Raw genomic sequence first — 26,304 nt, 5'->3', positions numbered from 1 at the left:
CGTTTCACAGATTCGTTTATCGTCGCATCGCGGACCAAAGAGCGGGGGTTCGGCGCGCTTCTGTTCTCTCTTTTTCCGCCCGCGGATCAACTGTTATTATCAATGCAGAGCGCAATTTGCATCCGCTCGCTACCGGAGCAATTGGCGTTATTAAACGACACGGGCCGGTGGACTCGATCTAAATCGGTATTCCCGCGACATTACTCATTAAACGAAGCTGCCAGTACGTGAAAATGCAATTCGGTCCGTCAAGTTCGAAATAAAAATGCGTGAAACGAAGACACCGGGCCGAGAAAGGTAAACCTCGGCTTCAATTTAAACGCGAGGCCGAGTCAGTGTGGTTAGCAACGGGTCAAAAAAATTGCTGGCGCTGAATTTCTCACCGTATTCTATCCCGGTGAAATACAAGGATCAAGTAGTGGATTTGTTTCGGATCGAGATTGCGTAGATAATACTGTAACGAATTATCTAAAATCCTGGAAAGTAATCTACAAGGCGATTAAGAAACGGAGTGATGAAATTTGTGGGCGTGTTCCATTTGGTGAAATACAAGGATCGAGTAGGAGGTTCAATTCTAATCCAACTTATGCTGATAATTCTACAATGGATCGTCTAAAATCCTGAAAACTAATCTACAAGGCGATTAAGAAACGGTGCGACGAAATTTGTGGGCGTGTTCCATCCGGTGAGATACAAGAATGAAGTAGGAGGTTCAATTCTAATCGAACTTATCCAGATAATTCTACAATGAATCGTCTAAAATCCTGAAAAGTAATCTACATGGCGATTAAGAAATGGTGCGATGAAATTTGTGGGCGTGTTCCATTCGGTGAAATACAAGAATGGATTAGGAGGTTTAATTCTAATCGAACTTGTGCAGATAATTCTACAATGGATCGTCTAAAATCCTGAAAAGTAATCTACAAGGCGATTAAGAAACGGTGCGACGAAATTTGTGGGCGTGTTCTATCCCGTGAAATACAAAGATCAAGTAGGCTTAATTCTAATCGAACTTATGTAGATTTAATTTTAATCGAAATTACGTAGACGAATTATGACGAATAATCTAGAACCCCAGAAAGTAATCTACAGAGCGATTAAAAAATGGCGCGGTGAAATTTGTGGGCGTGTCTATTTTCTGAAACTCAAGAACGAAGTACGAGATTTAATATTAACGAAAGTTATATACATATAATTTTATAATGTACAAATTAATCTATAGGCTCGTAAACGAGTCGTGTGATTTTGTGGGCGTGTTCTATCCTCCTAAACGCAAAGCCTAAATCCAATTATAATCGAAATCATGCGCGTAATTTTATCAGGGATTGCAGTCAATTCTAATAAAATCTATTTCCTTTGATTAAGTTTATACCGACGTATTAATTTCGTTAAAACTTGACCTTTTCACGCTACTCGCTGTATAACGAATTATATTCGAAAAATTTTAGAAACATTCCCTCCTCATATTTTCGTTTGAAACCGTTACTCGGAATATAGTCACGCATTGCTCTGACACCCAGTGTATTCGTTTGGGAATTGCCACAGGGATTCGCTTGTCGTTCTGATAAAAATCTGCATTTTTCCGCGAACGAAAATTCCGTCCGCGATTTTCGCATCGTCCCGGGTCTCCCGAAACGTTGGTAAACAAATTTTATCGTTTAATCGTTGCACGACAGCCGCTCAAAATGAGCGAAACGCTGAATAAATTTAATCGTTTAGTCGCAATTGCTGGCCGGAACGGAGATCGATTGCCTTGTACGAAATAATTATTTGTCGCTATCTACGCTGTCGAATAAAATTTCGCGTCAGAACTTTTCCGTGATGGATGGGACACGCACGCTCCGGGGTGAAAGTTTTACTTTTTTTTTTTTTTTTTTCGAAAGTTGGAGTTTTCTAGTTCCCATTATTGCAGAATCTCGTGATTTTAATATTCGACAGATTTTTTTCCCGCCGTTCGAAGCACTGCATCGCGTTTGAAATTTTCAATGGAATGCTGTGTTAAAAATTTTTAACCGGGCGTTGCATTATTATAAAATTCCTCTCGAAATTTTAATTACTTGACGCGTATTAAATTTTTGTCGAAAATCTCTTAAATAACTAACGGTTTTTTCGATCGTTTGTAATGTTCAGAAGCGCGAGAAGATTGCGTCTGGAAGTATGGCGTGTCCTGTTCGTTCATTGGACGTTTCTCAGTCCTGAAAAGAACGCGTGTTATGCCCCTGATTGAACAGTACCCGGTGTACACCGAACGCAATCTTTTCGCTCGCGTACTGTACATGTGATTTACGAAACTGCAATATTTGCTATCCGTGGCGAAATAACGCATTCGAAAACTTTATATATAATAGTTCTTGGAATATTTTCAATGCTTTCTGGAAACCGTAAAAGTAGAAGTGGAAACGGTTCCTGAAGTTATCACCGAAGTAGAAACTCCTCGAGATGTTTTTAGTGCACTCCTATCGATTTCACAAGACTGGAAACCGAAAAGTGGAACGCATTTGCAATACGCGAACTGAGGCGTTAAATAATCTGCATTCGATTGTTTCAAAGTATCGATCGCAATTTCTCGATACTTAGGATTTCTGTAAAGAATCATGCTCCAATGGAATATTATGGAACAATTCGACGAGCAACCGGTATGATGTTTGAATGCATTTATTTCAGTTGGTTTACAAGTTCGTTTAATTTTACGAGTAAACTAAATATTAGCAGTCCGAAAGGAATTATGGTGCATTTCACTGGAAGCGAAGAATTGTATTTCATTCGTATATCAACATATTTTAGTGACACGTTTCTAGTTTATTTTTTTATGACCGACGTATTTTCGTACACTCTTTAATTCACGTTTTTAACAACTTCCATAGCTATTAATTTAGATTATTTATATCATTTACGAGGTTAGGTGGCTGAGATGGTATGGCCAGGTCGAGGATTGCTGATGCTGTTAACGAACCATTTAGGGATTCAAAACGTCTATGAATCTTTCAGTAGCTCATGAATGGTCTTTAGGGAGAGATGAGGCCTTTGAGATCCAACGATTTTTTGATGACTGTGGATAAGCTTTCGCGCAATGGTAGACTTCTTATCTATAAATTTCTGAGAATTCAGGGACAAGGCTCTTTGAGTCTTTCGGCGTTACGAGAAACTCTCTGTAATTGCTGGCTCTGTAGAGATATACTAGATATCCGTTAGATTCCTCGAGGAATCGTGAATCCTTTGGTCTCCGTGAAACTCTTGACATTCCTTGGATCATACGAGATTCCACGAGATCTCTTTGTTTTTCTTCGATGTTTTGAAGGTTACTCGAATCTTTTGAGATTATTAGGCCCTCTTGGGATTACTCGGATCTCTTAGGAGATTTAGGAGTTCTCGAATCTCGTGAAAATACTCAAGATTTGTAAAATCTCTCGTGAAGTTTCAGTATCCTTTACATCGATTAGAGTTTTTCGAATCTTTTTGAGTTCAGCGGATCTCTTCGGGTATCTCGCAGACTCTTCATCTTATAAGAGCGTCTCTCGGATCACCTAAGGTTCGTCGATTGCTTCTTTGCATCTGTTAAGGGTCCTTTGACCTATTAGTACTCCTTAGAGTCTCTTCCATCTCATGGAAATCCGTGTGGTCTTGGAATCTCCCAAAATCCCTTGATGTGTTCTAGATCAGTTAGGGTTATTTGAATCTTTGGTCGTCGTTTGTGCCTTATAGCGCCACTTGGACCTAGAGCCCCTTGGGACCTCTTGAGATTCATTAGGTTGGTCCAGATGGTGCCAAGACTATTGTCGGAAGACAATCTTTCGTTAAATTCTTGAAACTACTCCTTTATTAATCCCGGGGGCCTGTGTAAAACCGGCTCGTCTAATCTGAAATTAGAAGCAACGAAAGTTGGAATGCACAGACGTCTGTATTACAATAGAATGGAGCAGGATGCTGGTACGTGGAACACGTGAGTTGTGGTTATGCGGTATGCGGGCATGCGAATAACCCGAGGGAAGATTGGCTCGCAAGGCTGCCATCGAATAGAGCGCGTTTGTTGAAACGATCACGCGAAATGAACCGACCGAATTTCCCTGCGACTCGAGCACCTCCAACGATCACCTTTAATAGCTCTTTCCTCGCGGTCTTCATGGGTTTTCCCCCGTTCCGGCGAATCCAGCGTTGCAAGCGTCTTGGCGAATTGAATAGCAATTAACATGTCAGGAGTCCTGCGTTCGAGCGCTAAATTTATTGTAATCTTCTCATTTTATTGACGTCGAAATCGCTTTAGCTAGAGCTTCCCTAGAGAGGAATGGCGAGAGTGTTAGCCAACTTCCATACTCTAAGACCCTAAGAAGGTGGATGGCATTGAGCCACAGATGTTACTCACTGGGACTCTATTGGTACCTTCTTGCATATTCATGATTGTACATCTTCGTGGATCCCCTTGCTATACATAGTGGTTCTTTATCGATCTGATTAATTCTGAGTGTGCTCTAGAACCAACACCACCTGGACTTCATTGAAATTTGTTCAGTACTCTTAATGTGAGGGATTAAGATTCTATTGGATCATGGTAAAGCTCGATATTATCTAGATGAAAGGTAAATTGGTGCAACGATGACAATCAGCAGACTCGAATAACGAGAGTGTTAGCCAACTTCCATACTCTAAGACCCTAAGAAGGTGGATGGCAATGAGCCACAGATGTTACTCACTGGGACTCTATTGGTACCTTCTTGCATATTCATGATTGTACATCTCCCTGGATCCCATTGCTATACATAGTGGTTCTTTATCGATCTGATTAACCCTAAGTGTGCTCTAGAACCAACACCACCTGGATTTTATTGAAATTGGCACAACACTTTTTACAAATTTATTCTACCCTACGAGGGATTAAGATTCTATTGGATCATGGTAAAGCTCGATATTATCTAGACGAAAGGTAAATTGGTGCAACAATGACAATCAGCAGACTCGAATAACGAGAGTGTTGACAACTTCTGGACCTCAAGAATCTTAAGATGGTATTAAAATTAGCTAAACACTTTTCACGAATTTATTCTACCCTACGAGGGGTTAAGATTCTATAGGATCATGGCAAAGCTCGATGTTATCTAGGTGCAATGTAAATTGGTGCAACGATGGCAATCAACAGACTTGAATCGGGTCAAGGGAATGACTTATGACGAGAAACGTCAGGGGTTGCAGTTCTAGGGTTACGAAGCTCACCCCTTTAGGTTCTGTCCGAACTGCACGATTGCAGGTTGTGGAACTCGGAGTGACGCATACATACATTGAACAAGCTCGGTTCAATATTTTTTCCTCGTGTGTAATTATGGCCGACATGCTTTCTCCTGTCGAGACAATTAAATCTAAAACTCGGAACCCGAGTGTTCTCGTGACCCGTGCATAATGGATGGTGGGGGAATCACGAGAATTCTCGTGTCTCGCTCGCGAACCGTTTAGACAGGGGCATGTAACGCAATTATTATCTTTGCACATCAAGGTTATTATGCATGAATGTGCGCGCGTGTGTTTCAATAATGGTCTTCGACATCGTTGAAACTGCCTGAAAATCGTACACGATGATTCAGCCGAGTGGTGCTTCTGGCAATCATGGTGACTATTTCATGTAAGCTTTCTGTATGGTTGAACGACGCGCGATGCAATTACTTTTACACGATAAAGTTATCGTTTTGGGGGAAATGCAAACCTTTCAACGACATTTTACCTGTCAGGTGGAAACAGTTGTACCCGACCATCGAATCACTCGCTCGTGAACATATATCAACGATACGTTGAAAGCGTGCGCAGTGATTATTGTTCCTTACTGCCAGCTAATTATTTAATCACGCAATCGCGTGTTTCAGTGGTACGTATGGATATAATATGAGTATATTGACCACCGGTATATAATAGTCTATTGAAACCTTGTTCGGAGCGTGTGAATTATATATCTTTGGGAAGGCTCGGTCTATAGTTACCGCGGGCGATTAAAATTGCCAATTAATCGAATATATACTTTAATTTATGAAGCGTCAACTTTGTTGCACGGTAACGGGATCATTTTTGTAACGTTAAATAAATAATTGCTTACCGTGGAAGATTGCAATTGTTGATTAATTAAATACGTGCTTTAATATACAAAGTGTCAATTTTATAGCACGGTAACGCGATCGTTGTTGACGTGACGTCAAGTAAGTTGGGAACAGTTTGCGATGACGTCAAGTAAGTTGGGAATAGTTTGGAAACTATAGGAACAATGGAACTTGATACACACTAATGCACGTATTATATATTCCATTGATAATTACATTATTCGTCACTGGAATAAGAGTCGGTAGTTTCGTATCTGAAATACAGTATTACCTTTGACTGTTACTGCCGCTACATACCGAACCTGAAGATTATCTACCGATACGTAGGCTATTGCCCCGGGCAATTGAATCCTGCGTACTCCTAAGAGGCTTCGGCTTCAAAGCAGACACGCATTATTGTCTCTTCGTGCACCTGAGGGGGTTCGTCTTCCAGTCACAAATACGGTATGAGAAACCCATTATTGTCCCTAAACATCGCTCCCGTCACCTGTATAAACGTGAAAACTACACAACAATATCCAGACTTATATACCCCGTGATATCGAATCCATCGTAGGGACTCGAGGAGGAGGCTTCAAAGCAGATAGACATTATTGTCTCGTCGTATCCCTAAGGAGGTTCATCTTCCAGTCACAAATACAATACCAGGGACGCATTATTGTCTCTAAACGTCGCTTCAACGATCCAATGAACCTAAAAACTACATAGCAATATCTAGGTTGGGGTACTTCGGGAAATCGAATCCTTTCTACTCCTAAGAGACTCCAGCTTCAAAGCGGGCACGTTATTGTCCCCAAACATCAGTGCCACGAGGTCCTCCAATATCGTCGAGTTTACTCGAAGCGGGCTAAAAATCATCCGACAATACACTTCCTTCAATTCATTCCCAATAACATCTGAATTCTATCAGCCGAGAGGGATTTTCTCTTGCCCCTTTCAGGCAGATTCTGATTTCGATGATCCCATGGTCAATCTCTTTCCAAGTTTTCCATCGTTCTCTTTCTCTTTTCTGCTTCTCTCTCTCTCTCTCTCTCTCTCTCTCTCTCTCTCTCTATCTATCTATCACTATTTGTCTATCTATCTCTAACTCTTTCAGCCAAGAGAGATTTTCTCTTGCCCTTTCAGGCAGATTCTGATTTCGATGATCTCATGGTCAATCTCTTTCCAAGTTTTCCATCGTTCTCTTTCTCCTTTCTGCTTCTCTCTCTCTCTCTCTCTCTCTCTCTCTCTCTCTCTCTCTCTCTCTCTTTCTCTCTCTCTATCTATCTATCTCTAACTCTTTCAGCCAAGAGGGATTTTCTCTTGCCTTTTCAGGCACATTCTGATTTCGATGATCCCATGGTCAATCTCTTTCCAAGTTTACCATCGTTCTCTTTCTCCTTTCTGCTTCTCTCTCTCTCTCTCTCTCTCTCTCTCTCTCTCTCTCTCTATTTATCTATCTATCTATTTATCTCTATCTCTTTCTCTCTTGTACTCTCTCAGTGTCACGGTAGTACGTGGTATCGGTAGTTCTCGACGAAGTCGCCCATTAAACGTTGGTCCGTCGAATCGCGTAGCTTCGTTCGCGCGTAGAATCGCTTTATTCTGCGTCGTCGGGGCGAAACGAAATTCGTGGCGGGGCAACACTACGGTATCGGTGCATTAGGCAATTGAATTGCAGTGGCGTTTAAGGTGCTCGTTTTTGTCGCCGGGAGTGCATAAATATGACCACGGAATCGAAACGGTCTACTCGATATCGCGGCGAGATTTATTGCCTTTCATTCCTTTATACCGTGGCGTCTCAGCCGCCAGTACCTGGCCTGCTTGTTGTTGCGATATTCTCGCTGGAGTTCCAGTCGAGAGGACCTCCAGAGGAGTTTCGAGGACCGTGGCCAATAGGGTATGGAAATTCTTTTGTTAATGGGTGAAGCGTTCTCATGAATTCAGTGGAGTGATATTTGGCACCGATGGTAGATCGAGCGATTATTTTTCAAGTTTAGCGCACATTTATTTTCCTCTCGATCGTTGAATCGAGCTGTCGACGATTTTGTTAATATGTTTCATCTTGTCTGCGATTGTCCTTTTCGGTAATTTATTATGGGTGAAATATCAACCATCTTTCTTGGCTAATGTACTTTTATTTTTGTTTTGATCATTGAATCGAGGTGTCGACACTCGTATTAGTATGTTTGGGTACGTTTTTGTCTATAATTGTTTCATGTTTTAAATTTTGTGTGTTTCGTTATACGTGAAACATCCATCTTTAGAGTCTAATGTATTTTTATTTTTGTTTTGATCAATGAATCGAGATGTCGACACTTGTATTAGTATGTTTGGGTACGTTTTTCTCTATAATTGTTTCATGTTTTAAATTTTGTGTGTTTCGTTATGCGTGAAACATTCATCTTTCGAGTCTAATGTATTTTTATTTTCGTTTTGATCATTGAATCGAGGTGTCGATACTTTTACCAACATTTTTGTGTAATTTCTGTTCAAAAAAGTCTTAATTTTTGTATATTTTAAGTGTCATTTACCTGTTGCTTTCGGAGAAATTTGTAGTTAAATTACTTCCAAAACAGTGCAGCTTACACTTATGCGGTCTGGACAATAGCGTATTCATGGTATTTTGTAATTATAGTATCGCTTGTTAATTAGCTACATGTATAACACAGAGTTTAGTTTCAAACACAATAGAAGGTTAGAATATCGACTAGTTTGTCAGCCAATTAAACGCCGAGATTACTCTTGTTATTGTCCATTGTTCATAATACCAAAAGATATACCGATAAGTACAACACAATAACGAAATCTGTTAAATTATTGGTAGAAAAAGCTTAACTTACTAATTCCTGAATGGAGCGAAAAAAAAGAATGTATCGTACGACGGGAGTGCATTTCGAATAATAACTTACGTCCAACAACAACAAAATTTCCCGAAAAATTCAATTTCAAAATATATAAACATCGTCATTGAATATCTAGAATTTTTCTAAACTTAGCGGACCAGCGATATCTATTTTTTTCTTTCTTTTTTTTTTTTTTATTCAGAGTTATTTGAATCACTGATAACGTAGCGCTCTTACTTTTTTCTCTCAGTGCGAATTACAAAAGCTTGGCGGAACAAAAACGAGAACAAGGAAATGGAACGCGAATCACGAAGCGTCGTCGTTGGTTTTGGTAAATAACAACGCGGCGCGGACCGGCGAACGTTGAACGAAGATCTTTTTTGCATTTCCACCGTTGCAGTGTTGACACAGCATTTTCTCTACCAGCAGAGAAAGGATCCTGTTTCGCAATTTTTCCACCGTGCTATGCAGATTATTTCGATAAAAAAATAGAAGTATGCGCGCGGATTCGTCCGATAGAGATTGACCTTAAAAAAAAAGGTGCCACTTTTTTCGAACAAATTTTTTTACCCTTTCTCGATACGTCTCGTTCCTTGTTTCATCGAATTTCGAAACGTTCTTTCGTAGTTTCAACGTTCGTCGAGTGACATCGTAATAATTTTATATTCGTTTAGTTTTCGCGTACGTTTCACAATCTGACACGGTACACAACGCGCGCTATTAATGTTGCGCGTACAATTCCGTTTAGAAGACATTCGTTCGGAAGTTGCAAGTATTCGTAGACACGACGCGGACAATTGAGCAAGGTTCATTAAACGGTGCAACGAGTACAATAAACCAATTGAGGAAAGTGTGCATCTGCCTTGGTGCAGGAGTACTACCTCGTATGCGGTACGGCAGAGCTTCTTTTTTACAACTGTCATAAATTCACTATTTTATGACATTTATATTTCCTCCGTGTCTAAGATTTTTTTAGTAATACTGCGCAAAATACGACGCGATAGTTTCAACTCTATGCTCGATCGTACACGCGAGAGAATCTCAATCGCAAAATCGATATGGACTGCTCGATTCTGTTAAATTGTCATATAATATCGTTTTTAACTTACGAGTCGATTTGTTTTCCTAAAAAAATCTTCCAAAATCTTAAATTCGAGAACAGTAAACATAAACTGTACAACTAACGCGATAACATTATTATCGAAATATTATATATTCCTATGTATCAGAATCACCCATTAGCGTCTAAGGCAAGGTTGCCCTACTGAAGGGTCTACGTGTAACCTATAGTACACACATGAGACAGATGTACACATATTTTCTTCAAAGCTTGAGATAACATACAATTCGATTTGTTTCGCTGAAAAATCTTCCAGAATCTTAAATTCGAGAATAGTAAACATAAATTGTACAACTAACGCGATAACATTATTATCGAAATATATTCCTATATATCAGAATCACCCATTAGCGTCTAAGGCAAGGTTGCCCTACTGAAGGGTCTACGTGTAACCTATAGTACACACATGAGACAGATGTACACATATTTTCTTCAAAGCTTGAGATAACATACGATTCGATTTGTTTCGCTGAAAAATCTTCCAGAATCTTAAATTCGAGAAGAGTAAACATAAATTGTACAACTAACGCGATAACATTATTATCGAAATATTATATATTCCTATGTATCAGAATCACCCATTAGCGTCTAAGGCAAGGTTGCCCTACTGAAGGGTCTACGTGTAACCTATAGTACACACATGAGACAGATGTACACATATTTTCTTCAAAGCTTGAGATAACATACGATTCGATTTGTTTCGCTGAAAAATCTTCCAGAATTTTAAATTCGAGAGGAGTAAACATAAATTGTACAACTAACGCGATAACATTATTATCGAAATATATTCCTGTATATCAGAATCACCCATTAGCGTCTAAGGCAAGGTTGCCCTACTGAAGGGTCTACGTGTAACCTATAGTACACGCACGAGACAGATGTACACATTCTCTTCAAAGCTTGAAAAGATCCTTAATTTACACTTCTAATTTCAAAGCTTCTCGTACAGTAGAAACGAGCCGTAAATATTTTCAAAAGAAATTTTCCTCGACGGTAAAATTATATTCGGAATTTTATTAACGAGTCAATTGGTAATTGTGTCGGCTCGCTTACGATCGAGGAGCAAAAAGTTCATTCGAGTGTTCCGGCGCACGCGCGTACAATAAAACGAGCCGCAAAAATTTTCAAAGGAAATTTTATTCAGAGGTTAAATTAGATCCTGGACTCTTTTTTGAGTCAATTGTTAACGGTACCGACTTCAACAAATTTATTCGGTCGTTTGTTCTCGCGCCCGTACAATAAAACGAGCGGCAAAAATTTTCGAAAGAAATTTTCTTCAACGATGAAATTATATTCTGAACTTCGTTAGGAGTTAATTGGTGAACGTGTCAGTTCGATTACGATCGATATTCAAAAAATTTATTCGAGCGTTCCACCTCGTGCGTGTAGAATGAAACGAATTGCAAAAATGTTCGAAGAAAATATTATTCATCGACGAAATTATAATCTGAATATTATTAATCCAACTAGAGATCGGTGTAGTAATAGTCTTTACGTGACTGTTATATTACTATCTTTTATTGTAACAAAAGTTTATCTCGTTGATCAATTTATATAAATAAATAGTAATCGCATCGGTTCGATCACGATTGGGGTACGAAAAATTGATTCGAGCACTCATTCTCATCTGTATACGATAAAACGAACTGCAACAATTTTTCAAACAATTCCATTAAACGGTAAAATTAAATTCTGGACTTTATTAAGAGAGTCGAATCGTATTTTTTGAACGTCGAATCGCACCGACTCGATTACGATCGACATTCGAAAAACGAATTCAAGTGTTTCTCCTCGTGTATGTAGAATAAAACGAGCCGCGACAAATACATGTAAAAAAAAATAATATTCATCGATAAAATCATATTCTGAATTTTATTAGCGAGTCAATTGGTAATCGCACCGACTCGATGGTAATCGAAGTCTAAAAAATGTATTCGAGCTTTTCTTCTCGTACGCGCACAATAGAACGAGGCGCAAAAATTAAAAAAAAAGAAAAAAATGCAATTCAACGGTGAAATTAGATTCAGTACTTCATTACTGACGAGAAAAGTGCAAGGGCTTGGATTTACCAATTTACTTCAAAATTTGCAGAACTAGTTCCCCACAGAACTAAATTTAACCCACGTTGAATCTTCCATTACAAATATCTAAAAAAATGATCGAGCAATGGTCCGTATAACCATATACCTCAGCAACAGGAGAGAAAAATTTCAACTAAACCTGTGACCTAAACCTCTGAACTAAACCTACAAAATTTGAACTAAATCTGTGATCTCGAAGTCTTACACACTCCTATTCGGTAACGAAGCTAATATTACCGTTGAATTGAAATTATTGAAAACTTTTCGCAGCTCGCTCTACCGTCCGCGAACAATAACATAAGGTCGAATAAATTTGTCGAACTTTCGTTGCGAGTCACTTCGTAACGGTACCGCATCGATAACAATCTGCGCCGTGAAAATCTCCTCGAGCGTTCCTCGCGTTAAAAATGAAACCGAGAGCGTGGAGTTACGGTGGGGGTTGTTGTTGACGAAGATGTTTACGTGTTGACGTTCGAACAGCGTCGAAGCGGTCACGTGGTGTGCGTGCACGCGACCGAAACGAAGTTTCGAACGCATAATCGAAGCTGCGAACGTAATTACACGAAAATAACCGCAGCGGTGGTTGCGTCTTGTGCGTTCACTAGGACAGTATTGATCTTCTGCGCATTCTCCCCCCCTCCCTCCGGCTCCGGTCCCCCACAGCCCTCGGACTGCTCCTCTGCGTACACTGTCGACGTATTATCATTCCCACGGACGTTTGTTTATACAAAAGACCGGTTCGCTGACCGTCACCGATTAATTAGCGCGGTACGGAAATTCCTACGGTTAGGTTCACGCGGATTTCGATGAAAATCGGACTATCGGCGATACTGCCGATCAGTGTTTCGTCGATGGTAGATTTTTCGATTCGGTCTCGTTCTCACGAAACGTCGATCAACTTCCACGGATTGCGAACGCGATCGAAGGATTATTATCCTTGTCGTTTCGTCTCTTCGTGCGCAGTTTCGTTTTAACGGATCGTTGATGGCGCGAACTATTTTTTTTTTTTTTTGCTAGAGTCGTTGGTTGGGGGACGACAGCCCACGGATCGCGCGCTAATTATTCTTCCACGTTTTGTTTTCGAGTTTTCTTTTTTCTTTTTATTTTCAGGGATTTCGTACTCGTTACTATCTCTCTCTCTCTCGGTTCCCCCGACTCTGTTTCTCTTATCGTTACTTTTTTCTGATATTCTTTCGGATATTAATCATAATTCAGGACGTAAATGTATAACCGTGTTCCGACGGTTAATATTTTAAATGTAAAAATTCGGGACGGAAAATTGAGAAAATACTGGTCGGTTCGTTTTATTATGCGTGATGCGTTCAAATTTTAAATTTAATCCTACTAATAGGAACGAAAGAATATTCCCGACAATTTTTTAAAGGACGCTAATGCTTTCAGCGCGTAACGCGGTTAAATTCTTAACTTTATCCGCGAGGGGGGTTATATTTGTTGCGAAAGCCATTTGAAATTATTCATAGTTTTTATTTTGTTTCGTTTTCGACGATGAGAAGTCGTTTCGAGGGGAGGGGCGGGAGCGAAATTGATTTTCACGATCGATCTCTTCCGTTTTTTGTTTCTTTCGGTCCGTTTTGTTCTAATGGATTTTTAACGAGAAGATTCTTTTTAAGTGGCGATGCGATGGGGGGTGGTGTGAGTTAGAATTGGATAGGAGAGGGTCAACTAATTTTCTCGTCACTTGCGCGTCGGACTTGGCAAATATTCTTCGTTTAATATTTTATTTTTCTTCCTGATTGCGTTTCGGTTTAATGGATTACTGATAACGAGAACTTTTGGCGGGGAATTAAATTGCGAGCTCCGTTCCAACGTTTCTCCGCTTTCTCTTCTCTTCTTTTTTTTTTTTTTCGTTTTTGGCGAATGGTCGATAACGAGACTACTTTTTTTCGTTCGTATTGTTTCGCTTCTGTTTCGTTTTCATGGATAATTGGAAATGAGGATGTTTGAGGGAGGAGATATTCTGTATTGTGCACTGTGTTATTTAACGTTGTAAATCTCTCGTTGCAACGAGCACCCAATGCCGATCGTTCGTTGATATTTCCCATTTGCGTACGCTTCGACGAGGAAACTATTTTTCGGAAATTTGACGCAAAGTCTGAGCTTAATATTGTTACAATGTTGCTTCAAAGGATAGCGAAAATTGATACTTTGCACAATGGTCACGTTTTACCTGGGTTGTCGCGATTTTGTACAATTTTTCATCCGAAATTGATAATCGTATAATATTGATAAAATTGCCTCGATAACACGTACCTTTGTTCGCGTTATTATACCTGGGGTAACGTTTTATACAAACGTAATTAGTTCCGACGATATAAGGCACTCCCTTTGCTTTGTCGATGTTTCATTTAACGAGGTTCTTATGCTCCACCGGTTTATAGGATATCCTTGATTACATAACCATTATCCTATCGATTGAAGCTGAACGGTGTACGGTTACGTACTTCAGAATAGCACGTTTAATCATATTATTACAATACGGGAAACATTCCCCGTATCCAATTATCAAAATTCCGTGAAACGTTTCAAATATCGCCAAGTATTTTCCTTCACCCCTTACGAATTCCAACGTATTTCGTGTTTGAGAATTTTCGTACAAATTCCTTTCGTTGGAGAAACATTGCTTATTAATTCTTGCAAAATTCTACCATTATGCGACGCCTTCGATTAGTCGTGAATAAGAATATCGAGCAGTAGCGACATCTGCGAAAGAAAAGGGCGCCCGCGATCGCGCGTTCACTTACCGTTTTCGAGATCAATTTTCTCGAAAACGGTGCTCGATACGAGAAAACTTCCAGATTCATTTTGAAGATGTTTCGTGACGATGAACCAGCGTGATCTATCTCGCGATAAAAGTTTCCCGTTTTCTTGTAACGAGTATCGAACGGATTTCTTGTGTTACGCCGGTACAAGTGCACAATGGGAAACAAATATGGCTGCCAATTCGTGGGATGGTGGCAGAATATACAAGCAACGAGTGTCCACGGGTTCCTCTTGTAATTTCAGACCCGATAGCGAACGCAGTCGCATCTGGGAATCCTGGTATTTCTCGACATCACGTTCGCCCTTTTGGATTTCACGAATTTCATCGTTACAAGCAACACACAGAGGAACGTCGTTGCATTGCAAATTGCGTTCGTGTTGCGCGCGATTATGAAGAATTTACAGTCGAGCGGGTTTAAGCTTCGTCCTTATGAAATATTCCCCGGGTTGTTTGTTTGTTTGATGTTTACTACGGATACAGGGCATGTTCCATTGGTCGGACGCGAGCGGCGTGCATATTTTAATGACGGTTCCATTATTCGGGGATCTTAATGCGACTTAAATGACCGTATTTACCCTGTAACATAAATAAATGGAAGCGTCGCGAGCCAGTTTCTTGGCTGTCCATTCTTTACCTTTCGTGGCTGAATCTTGGCCACGACAATGCCAAAGAAACAAATAGTTCTCGTAGAATTGATAAATACCTCGGCAAACAATGTTTTCATTTACATCGTACGCAAATTGGGAACAAATCGATTCTGTACGCATAGCTACAACACCGTGTATAATTACTCGAAGCTCTGTAGGTAAACGTAGAGTAAAGATACGAATTGTTCGAATTGATTTATACAGTTTCACGCAAAAAGAATTTCTTGCACTATTGTACGTACGTGTACCTGCGTGTCAGTAATTATTCGAGAGGTGAAATCAAATTTCAGATTCGACTCAAAAATTAATTAAAATGGATTACAAGTTTACCAAGTCGCAAGGTTGAATCGAACCTGAAATAGAGTGTCCAGAACGTTGAGTTCGATCACAAATGTATGACCACCGCGTATAAAATCAGATCAAAGGTTTAAATCTAAACTGGGCACAGATTGGAGCCGAAGAGACCGGAATGTGAACGAAGAATCGTAGTTTCGGATTTAAACCGCGAAGGAAAGAGTCGTAAAGTTTGAAATCGAGCCGGTATTATGTTAGCGAAGCGAGGAATTTAATTACAAAACTGGCGCGAAATGGCACCGAATTACGCCACGGGCCTAGAAACCTGTAAAATCCCATTAGCCAATCTCCGATTACACCTGGAGGATTTCAAATTTAATCCGCAATAAGACCACGAATATAGAAAATTATAAAATTCCAACTTCGCCCGATGTCAAACTTTCAGAATTAGGGGGGCAGGAGAAGGGGAACTGGGTCGCGAAGTTAGTGATACTGTAAAATTATAATTTGATCCCGGACGAAAGCCATGGGATACTACGTTTAATTCGAGCCGGCGCCACAAGTGTGGAAAACTATAAACCCGAAATCAGTGTCGGTGATTCTCCACCGAATTCGGTCGCAAGTTTGTCCCGTTGTAAAATCACATTTTGATCCGAGATTAAAGTCGAGAATTCCCGGTTCGATGGCGCGTCGGCGGCAGTTCGAGTCCCAAATTGAGTCACGCAAGTTGAAGCCACAAGACCCAAGGTTGTCCAATCGAATTCGAGTACGGTGGTTTCAAATTTAATTACAAAATTGTAGCGTTCCTATTGCGCGTCCGATATCAAAATGCAGCCGAGCAAGTTTCGAATCGAACCGCAAATTCGACGCTGGCGTTTCCACAAAATCTAACCGCTCGAAATCCCGTGTCCACCTCGGCCACCATGATCCCCGCAAAATCGGCCGTGCAAAGATCCCGAATCGCGTCATAAAATCGCGGCTGTAAGCCCCATCGAAATCGGTCCGGAAAATCCGCTCCGCGGGCCCGCGCAAATTAAAAAACAAATTCCACGCGATATCAAGATTTAGCTTGGCTGTCGCTTCCACGCGGCCATTATCTTTGACCTGTAAATCAATTTTCGTTGCCGCCCGCTCGCCCGAAAAATCCGCCGCGAAAATATTTGCGAGAATCGTATCTCTCTTTCCAGCCTGCCGCTGGAAAATCCCGTTCGATTGATCGTTACTGCGCCATTCATGACACTGAAATGTAATTAATTAACTTTCGGCCGGCTGTTCGATAAATCGTTCGTTTTTTTTCACCGAGTTTTTTGTGTTTTTTCTCTTCTTTTTTTTCGTTTTTTTTTTTTTTTTTTTTTTTTTTTCGCCACCCGCGTAGTTTTTCCTCGACGGGGAATTTCGGTGCAGCCGCGACACGTTTTTATTAAAAGTTACTGGAAATTACTTTAAGCCCGAAATGAGTTTCGTGTTGCTGGAATGTACGCGTGAAATTTACGAGCTGCATTGGTTTAGGAAAATGGCCACCGTCGAACGGTACCCGTCGATTTCTTCTAATTGTGACGTTACCATGCCTCGTGCGATAACATCGCGCGCAACGTGACGGATTCTACGCGAAAATACGAATCGAAATAACGCGATGCATTTTTCCCCAGCGATGCTTTGTTCCCGAGAAAATTGACTTCGAAATTGCACACGCGCGCGGGGCGCACCGAGCCATCGCCAACGAACGTTCCCCGCACACGTGGAATGTTCCAACTCCTTTTTTTCGGAAACAAAGGCTCGGACGAAAAACACGCATTCTAGCATTTTTGTTCATTTTTTCGCGTAGAATCAGCGTATATCTGTGCGATTGAAATTCGAACCTCCTACGAGACGCTCAATGATCTTTTACGCGAGCACTCCCCGCGAAGATGGAACGTTCCGATCGGGAAACTTGGATATATTCCAGTTTCGAAATTCGAGCGTTCTTGGCAAAACGCAATCATCCTGACTCGATCACCGGGATCAGAAACATAACCTGTTCTCGACATAAAAATTGAACATGTCGGAGCTGTCATCGTTTCGTGGTAAACTACGAAGCTCTCGTCGCGTAGTGCACTTCTGTGCATACCGTTCCCCTCGAGCATCGGTATGTATTAATATATACCGGGTGGCCGGATAAATAAATAATATACAAACGTGGATCGCCAGTCGGGTCTCCGCGTTTAGCGGCGCGTCCATCGATGTACAAATATGATCAATTCAAATACGTTTGGGAACGAGGCAAAGACAAATCGCGACCGCCAGCGTGAATCTAATGGCGACGGTTAACAGTTTGATCAACTGGCGCGTGACACGACCGTTGGGTGGGGGAGAGAGGAAACGGGGTGGGGGAAGTGCGAATTGTCCAGCAGAAATGAGTACGCGGTCGATAATCAGCGCTCGTGCAACACGTTAAAGTGGCATTATACCACTCTTATCGGGCCGACATGACGTACGGGACTTTGTCCTGAAAAGAGTTAATGGTGGTGGTGCAACGTGGCGCGAGAGGGACAACCAGCGTCGTGAATCCTTTCGTATCGTAGCACGGTGTCGATAGCGTGTTCGATGGTATCGCATCCCATGATCCCCATCCCAGTGGGTTATTTATTGCCGAAATCCGGCTGTTTTTCGTTAATCGATCCCTGCAGAATTTTGTGTGTTACACGAGAGATAGGACGAGCCTGGTTTTTCGATTTTATAATCAACGACGTGGCCGATCCAACGGTGTATTATTCATTGATACAGATACGCGCCAATACCAGAGACCAAATCGAACTAAGTTTTCGTTGGAAAGAAGTATCGACACTACGAAATGTCAAAACTTGTTGTTTAAACGGTCGTTTTTGTTCAATTTGCTCGAAAGCGGGGTGATAATTTTTATCTCGAGTCGAGGTTAATGAGAAGGCGACTCGAAAGCTTACCGTGTCTAATTTACTACACTGTGCTACGCGATTTTTGGCTTTTATTAACCGGTGGGTAATCCTCGTAGAGCTACACATGCCAAGTAAGAATCCGGAAGTCGTATTAGTGTAACATTCTCAGTTTTCGAAAAATTTGGCTGTTTGCGGAAACCTAGGATTTTCGAAGAAAATGAGATATTGCATTAAATAGAGGAATATCTTCAGAAATAGAGGAGAGTTTCTCGAATGTAATGGTGGATAATTTATTAATGCTTTTAGTCGTAAATATTTATAAATTAACGTCACAGTTTATAAGAATGCCGATGGGTGTAGTTTCTCTGCACTATTTTTCTATTATTGGGAAAGGTTCTTTATCCAGGAGGAAAATTCTATCCAGGATCGGATTCCATAGACATTTTCCAAGATAAGAAATTGTCCGGCAGAAGTATAGGAACGACTTACACTTCGAGTAGGATAAGAAAAAATATTCGTTCGCAATGTATGTATAGCGATTAGGCACGGTCGTGGCTATGCGTAACTATGTTGATAGTGGAGCATTAGTTCGTCTAAACAATGCATGACTTTTTTTCTAATACTTCAGGGTTCACTCCCTTTTTCTCGTATATTTCTGTACATATCGATCATTGAACTACGATGTATTTCTTAATCAATTTCAATTAAGAGAAATTTCATTGACGTAATATTCTAAATTCGCAGCCAATTAGCTCGGTACTACCCGCAACCAAGAATCATTGTTCGTCGCGGGTAATACCGATTACCAGGCCTCACCACGTGGAGGTTGCTGCGAGCGGAGACCTGGAGAGAGATAGATGGAATCAAAGTTCCATCGATCTCCCTAGACGTGCGATACAAACGAAATTACTAAACCAGGAAGATGGAAGGAATCAAAGTTCCTTCGATCTCCTCGTTTAGTTCTGTCGAGCGATTGCAATATGGAAAAAATGAGGAAAAATTGAGAAAGAAGCGACGCGTACCATGGAGTTGGCCTACTAGGTCAGTCCCGTTTTCCCTTAATGGGCCCGATTCGGGAGGAAATGGCCGAGACACCGCCGAAAGGAGCGCCCCGTTTCATCACAACTCAGCGCCGCGAGTTACGCAAACGTGGTCACGACTTACGAAGGATTACCAAAGAGAGGGTCCTCATCGGTGGCTTCCACAAAGACAGAGGTAAAACCTTCCTCTGTGTTCGCAACATCTTCCCCTGAAAGCGGACGCACCAGAAGAAACAGCAATGGAACGTTCGGACCAGTTTCACGGCCGGTCACTTGCTTATGCAACAAGCAGAGGTGGCCGGACTATGAAACGAGGAAGCGAACAAAAATAAGCTAAAAATTCGATACTTGCTTGGCAGAGTACACATATTTGTACATGGCGTTCTTAAAATTAATTTAATCCAATAAACGATTCCACGGAGGGTGCGATGAAGCAACTTCTTCTTCGTTCTTCGTTTCTCTTTTGCCAATGTGTCTACGTAAGAGAAACGTAAAGTCAAAGCATGATAGATAATAGAAATGAAGTTGGTAAATGGTTAAACACAGTTATGCAGTAACAGACAAAATAATCGAAGCAGTGACAAAAAATAAACATGGAGAAACAAGTACAAATTAAAATCAGAGAATAAATATATATAAATATATATATGTCGGAACAAATAAACTTAATTAAACAAATCTGTTTACCATCGCAGATTTTGCAATATCTTGACGTTTATTTATCATAATTATTAACAACTATCATAGGACCATAGTTAAAGCAATTATGAACAACATCCTAGTATAAATAATGGCTTAAAAACCATCGACTCGTTAAAATATACGGTTAGACCGAATACAACCTCTCGAAGTAACGTTCCATCGAACACAAGCAATCAGGAGTCACCTTCGGGAGAAGTATAAGTAGACCCGCCAGTTGCAGAAAATTTCATTTCAGCGGGAGCATCGGAGATGGACACACATCACTCTCTGGTACATTTGGACGCTGTGAGGACTGCCATGGAGTCTGGCTAACACTATGCTGACCAATGCTGACCAAACTCCAATTTTCTTTTTCTTTTTTACAGTTTCTCCTTTGTTTAATTTATTTTATTTGCTCCGACACATGTGTATTTATTCTCTGATTTTAATTTGTACTTGTTTTTCCATGTTTATTTTGTCTGTTACTGCATAACTGTGTTTAACCATTAACCAACTACATTTCTATTCTCTATCATGACTTGACTTTAGGTTTATCTTAGGCACATCGAAGAACGAAGAACAAAGAACGAAGAACGAAGAGGACTCTCTCGTCGCAATCGCCGTGGGATTTTTAATTAAGCTTAGAATAAGTTAGTTTTAAGGCCACCATGTACAAATATCTGTGATCTGCCGAGCAATTATCCAATCTTTAGCTTATTTTTGCTCGCTTGCTCGTTCCTCAGTCCGGCCACCTCTGCTTGTTGCATAAGCAAGTGACCGGCCGTGTAAGTGGTCCGAACGGTCTATCGCCGTCTCTTCCGGTGTGTCCGCTTCCAGAGGGGGCATGTTGCGAGCACAGGAGTAGGCATTTTTGCCGGTCCCTGCGAAAGCCTCCAAAATAAGACCCTCTCGTCGTAAAGATGGAGAAACGGGGCACTCCTCTAGGGGAGTGGTAGGCGTCGTTCGTTTTCTCTGGAATCGGAACCACGGAGGGGAAACGGGATAGACCTAGTAGGACCAACTGCACGGTTCGTGTCGCGTATTTCCCAATTTTGCCTAATTTTTCCATAATGTAATTGCTCGGCAGAACTAAACAAGGAGATCGAAGGAACTTTCGTTCTTTCTATCTCCTCGATTCAGTAACTTCGTTTGTATTGCGTGTCGAGGGAGATCGGTGGAACTTTGATTCCATCTATCTCTCTCCGGGTCTCCGATCGCAGCGACCTCCACGTGGTGAGACCTGGTAATCGGTATTACCCGCGACGAACAATGATTCTTGGTCGCGGGTAGTACCGAGCTGATTGGCTGCGAATTTAGAATATTGCGTCAATGAAATTTCTCTTAATTGAGCGTTGTTATCGAATCACGTTACATCACTTTTAACGAGACATTTATTTTCGACGATATAGGGAGGTTCATTACAAATAAATTCGTGTGATAGGTAACGGAACTAAAACCGTTGCGTGCCGTGCAATGCATGGAACGTATTCACTCGATATCGACACGTAAAAGGAGACGCGGGTACCATTATTGTTCTGCGTATGGAAGTCGATCGGAAAATACTATTTGAATTTCCCTCGGTAAAAAAATGACTACGCCCTCGACAAAGGTTTCGGTAGGGATCTATGAAGCATAAAGGGTGAACGTGAGTGCGCCATAACCACTTGCATTCGCAAGGATAAGCACTGGCTGGGCGATCTCAATACTCGTTGCGGCTACGTGGCACTTACGTTCTTTCTGAAACGGCGTAGAACATGCTCGCACATTCTGTCTGACCGCAAAAGTACGAAAGCACTTGTTAAAGGGAAAAGAAAGATTGAACGTTCAAATTCGTGGCTCCTACACCTCTGAGTTTTATTTCTTCGAGGCGTATATATCTTCACTCACGGAATAATTCCAAGTGAAATTTACATGCGCTTTAAAATGCATCGCGACGAGAAAGATCATCGTTTCTCGTTTTTATTTCAAAACGAAAATTACGGTGCTGCTTTCGCTCGTGGATTTCTTTTTCTGAAAATTATAATTCTCACGTGGCTAGTGTTATTTCGTATACGTTTTTATCGAAATATCTGGTCACAAAAAATGAAATATCTTTCTTTCGGTCCTGGTACAAATAAAATGAATAAATAAATAAAAATTCTGGCACCGTTTTCGTTTTTATTTCTGGCGGACTTACACCCCGAAGGGAATAATTTTATGTAAAATTTATATTAAAAGAGCCTCGTAAGAAACGTGATGTACCATTTTACGGTGAGATAAAAATTACGATGTCACTGAGATTTTATTTTTCACGGAGCTATTGTAACGAATAAAACGCGTTGGTCCCTCTATTTTTTTTTTTCGAAAATACAAATTGTCGTTTCGGTTCCTTCCTGATACGTTGATAAATTTTACGAGGTTTCAGATACAGTGAATAACAATGTAACAACCCTTTATTAAATTCGATCTCTTGTACGTATGTACGTAAAATACACGTACCAATACAGTCTGTTGTAGCGCATAAAATACATTGTTTTGTCCGCTACGATCATAATAAACCGGAAGGTGTGTTGTCGATTCAATATCGTTAAATTATGTACGTTCTAATAGAAACGCGAAGTTAATCAGTTTGTGCGCTAATTAGTACATTTGTTCAGGTATTAATCGCACTAGTTAAAATATGTTCACAGTGAATAAATTTAAAATAAAAACTGAATGTACACACTGGACTTGGAAAAAGTGTGCATCGAACTGTTTTACCGATAGTCTATCAATATGGTACATCGTATCACGTGACCTAACCTCAAATATTAATTGCGTTACGCTCATAGATTATACGTACAATTATTTTAAAATAATTACACGTGCATTTATCTTAAAATATTTGTACGTACACTTATCTTAAAACATTTATATATACACTCACCTTAAAATAATTATACACGCACTAATCTCGAAAAAAGTGCGCATCAAACTGTTTCACCGATAGCCCCACGATACAGCGTACAGTGTCACGTGTCATAACCTCAAATATTAATCGTACAATTCTCGGTAAAAAAAACACGAGCTACACCTATTTCCAGAGACACAATTTCAACGTTACACTTACAAACGTTCCATTTTTTGCGCGAGAAAAAATAGTACGACTTGGTTTTTTTTCCTTCGGCGCGCTCCACGAACGTAAAACCTTGCGCGAAAACACCACCACCGCTCCCCCTCCCCCCTCGGGACGACACCGCGTCGCCACCTAACCCGAGGCGTTTATACGGCCCTTAAAAACGCGTCGGGCATCCAATTTCCCGGCGAGTTGCCCTGGCAAACACAACTAATAAACATTCACCGTTACTCTTCTTTCTGTTGCAGCTCTATCGGCACACGTACCTGGCCCACTACAAGATCGTGAACCTGGAAACCTTGTAAGTAAACGAGCCGCGTAGCCCTGGGCCATTTAGGATAATCGTATCTCAAACTTATTCCGCGGCCGAGTTTAGATTTGCATTTTAATCTTCGCGCTACCGGCGGCTGGAAGCGGCTGGCGGCGCGCAAATTACAGCCAGCCCGCGAATTTCAGGCCGTCTTAAATGCGGGGTGGTTCGCGACGCCTCCGCCATCGGCGAACTTCGCACCCCGCGGGTTCTGGACATTAATTCCCCGTTTAGGAGTGCTTATATCACGATTAGCCCGGCCGTCGTTCCTCGCCTCGGATTCGTTTTCACCCTCTTTGCTAGCGGCTTAGCCCCACCCACCCACCCCCCACCCCGCGGGATTTTCATCCACGGCGAATAGAGTTAAAAGAACCAGAACTTGTTAAAAATATTACACACCAGCGCGATTTTCTCTGTTCAAATAATGAGATGGTGATCTTTTTTTCTCTCGTAGTGTAGAAACGTATGAAAGATTGTTAAAAATATTACACACGAGCACGATTTTCTCTGTTGAAATAATAAGATGGTGATTTTTTTTTCTCGTAGTGTATAAACGTATGAAAGATTGTTAAAAATATTACACACGAGCACGATTTTCTCTGTTTAAATAATAAGATGGTGATTTTTTTTTTCTCGTAGTGTATAAACGTATGAAAGATTGTTGCTTGCAAAAATAGACTGTCGTACGATAGGAAAAATATCGTAGTGGTGTCAAGAGTGTAGACAGAAATGTAAGTTGAATTTTATGTGCAAGGAGTGGGGGAAAGCAGCATGATTAGAGTGGGAGCGAAGAAGTCCAACCGGAGTGGAGGAAGTAGCATGATTAGAGTGGGAGAAGTAACGGGTGTGCATATTGTATTTGTATATCAGGTATAAGGTGTAACGAGATAAATATATATAAATACAGTACAACAGAAACACCCGTTGTTTCTTCCACTTCGCTTATGCTGTCTTTTCTCATTGTTTATACATGGGATTCATCTTATTTTCTGGCTACACCAGGTGCCAAACTCACACAAAACCTCGACTAAAACAAAGACGTGTCAAACTAATGATAATGATTCTATAAATTGCCTAAATTTTACTTTACAATATATTTCTCACAATAATTAATTTGCACTGGGAGTATTTTAAAACGTATATTTCAATTTTTTCTTAAATTCCATCTTATCGTTTTAATAAAACGAACCCCATAAATCACTGTCGAACCTGTAAACGGTTTTCGAAGAAGAAATACCATAAACTTAACTTCTCCTCTTTTGAGGTTATTTCCTTCGGAACTGGGTTATTCGAAGCCGGTAAAAAAATTTGGATTTATCCAACCGTGAAATAAAAACGATAAATAAACTTGTCGATGAAATTAAACGAAACTGTAACATTATTTCGAATTTATTTCGTCGTCAATGTTCTTTGCGTTTTCACCGAAACCGTGTATCCTCGTTCTAACTTGTATCCGAGGTACAGTCAAGAATCGAGCTCGTGCTGTAACTCGACCTTGAAACGACTTCGCATCGAAGAGTTCGAAATTAACGAAATTTCTGAAACTCGAAATCCTTATCGAGTGCACGAGTTTCCGGCCGTGATGGAATATATAAGAGCGCGCGATTACGATATTCTTGGAAACCGTTGCCGGTGCGCGGGAGAAGATTCTTCCGGCCGGAAGTCGAGGAAAATTTGCGGAAGCTTTACGGAAACTTCCGAACAGGGAACGAGTCTTTTTGGAAAAACGCAACAACCAATATTGTTCGAAGAGTTCGAAAATAGTTTCCGGTTGGACGCGGGGCAGGTAGTGGGGCGCAATGGTGAGAGGAGGGGGGTAGGGGGGATGGGGTGGTTGGACTTCTTCGCGCTTTACGGGCGTATTTTAAACTTCGGCCCTTCAACTTCAAGTTATACGATGGCGGTAGATGAAAGCCGTCTTTCAAACTCGAAGAGAATAACCGCGCTCGCTGAGAGAACGCCGCCCGGCGTGGGAACGCGTGATGTCCCCCGAGTTATTCTTTAATGACTTCCGGTGAATATTTAAATTTGTCACAGCACCGTGAACACGGGGGACTTCAATTATTTGAGAGCGTGCAATCTCTAAATACGGTTCCGGCTAATTACGTAATCGCAACTTTCGCCTCTTTGGTACAACCAAATGAATAGAGTCCTGACGAACTATTCGCTCGTGACTCGCAACTAACTACGGTCTCAGGGTTTGATCAAATTTCCTGTTCGATGAATATTGTACGTATAGAGTTTAAAAAATTACACGGATGCGAGGAAGTGTTCATTCGTATCATCGATAGAAACGACGAGGGGGAAAAAGAAATACTCTCTCGTGTTATTTTATTTCTGTTCTTATTTTTTATTCGAGGGGTGATGTTGATTCGTACCATCGATAGAAATAACGGGCAAAAGAAAAATATTCTTTCGTGTTATTTTATTTCCGTTTTTATTTTCTGTTGAAGGGGCGTTGTTGA

The 26,304-nt window shown here is 40.8% G+C and overlaps 1 protein-coding gene and 1 long non-coding RNA gene across 7 annotated transcripts in view; one reads left to right on the top strand and one right to left on the bottom strand.

Moving 5' to 3' along the window:
* Positions 1 to 23,597, bottom strand: part of LOC143145958 (uncharacterized) — a 99,013-nt gene extending 75,416 nt beyond the window's left edge. The window contains exons 1-2 of one of the 2 annotated variants that reach the window (XR_012991824.1): positions 23,341 to 23,597; positions 3,111 to 3,857 (exon numbers count right to left, since the gene is read on the bottom strand). This is a non-coding gene — a long non-coding RNA (uncharacterized LOC143145958). Of the gene's footprint in view, positions 1 to 3,110; positions 3,858 to 23,340 lie in introns of those variants that run through there. The other variant, XR_012991818.1, reaches the window with a different exon arrangement.
* LOC143145623 (venom dipeptidyl peptidase 4) overlaps positions 1 to 26,304 on the top strand; it is a 290,218-nt gene that overhangs the window by 130,862 nt on the left and 133,052 nt on the right. For all 5 annotated transcript variants that reach the window (XM_076309552.1, XM_076309472.1, XM_076309383.1 and 2 more), the window contains one exon: positions 23,778 to 23,830. In XM_076309552.1, the coding sequence (XP_076165667.1) occupies positions 23,778 to 23,830 (53 nt within the window). The remainder of the gene's footprint in view (positions 1 to 23,777; positions 23,831 to 26,304) is intronic.

The sequence above is a fragment of the Ptiloglossa arizonensis genome, chromosome 1 (genome assembly GCF_051014685.1).
Source record: "Ptiloglossa arizonensis isolate GNS036 chromosome 1, iyPtiAriz1_principal, whole genome shotgun sequence".
In the NCBI taxonomy this organism is placed as follows: Eukaryota; Metazoa; Arthropoda; class Insecta; order Hymenoptera; family Colletidae; genus Ptiloglossa; species Ptiloglossa arizonensis.
Note: the sequence above shows the minus strand (reverse complement) of the source record. Positions and strands in the feature narration are given on the sequence as shown.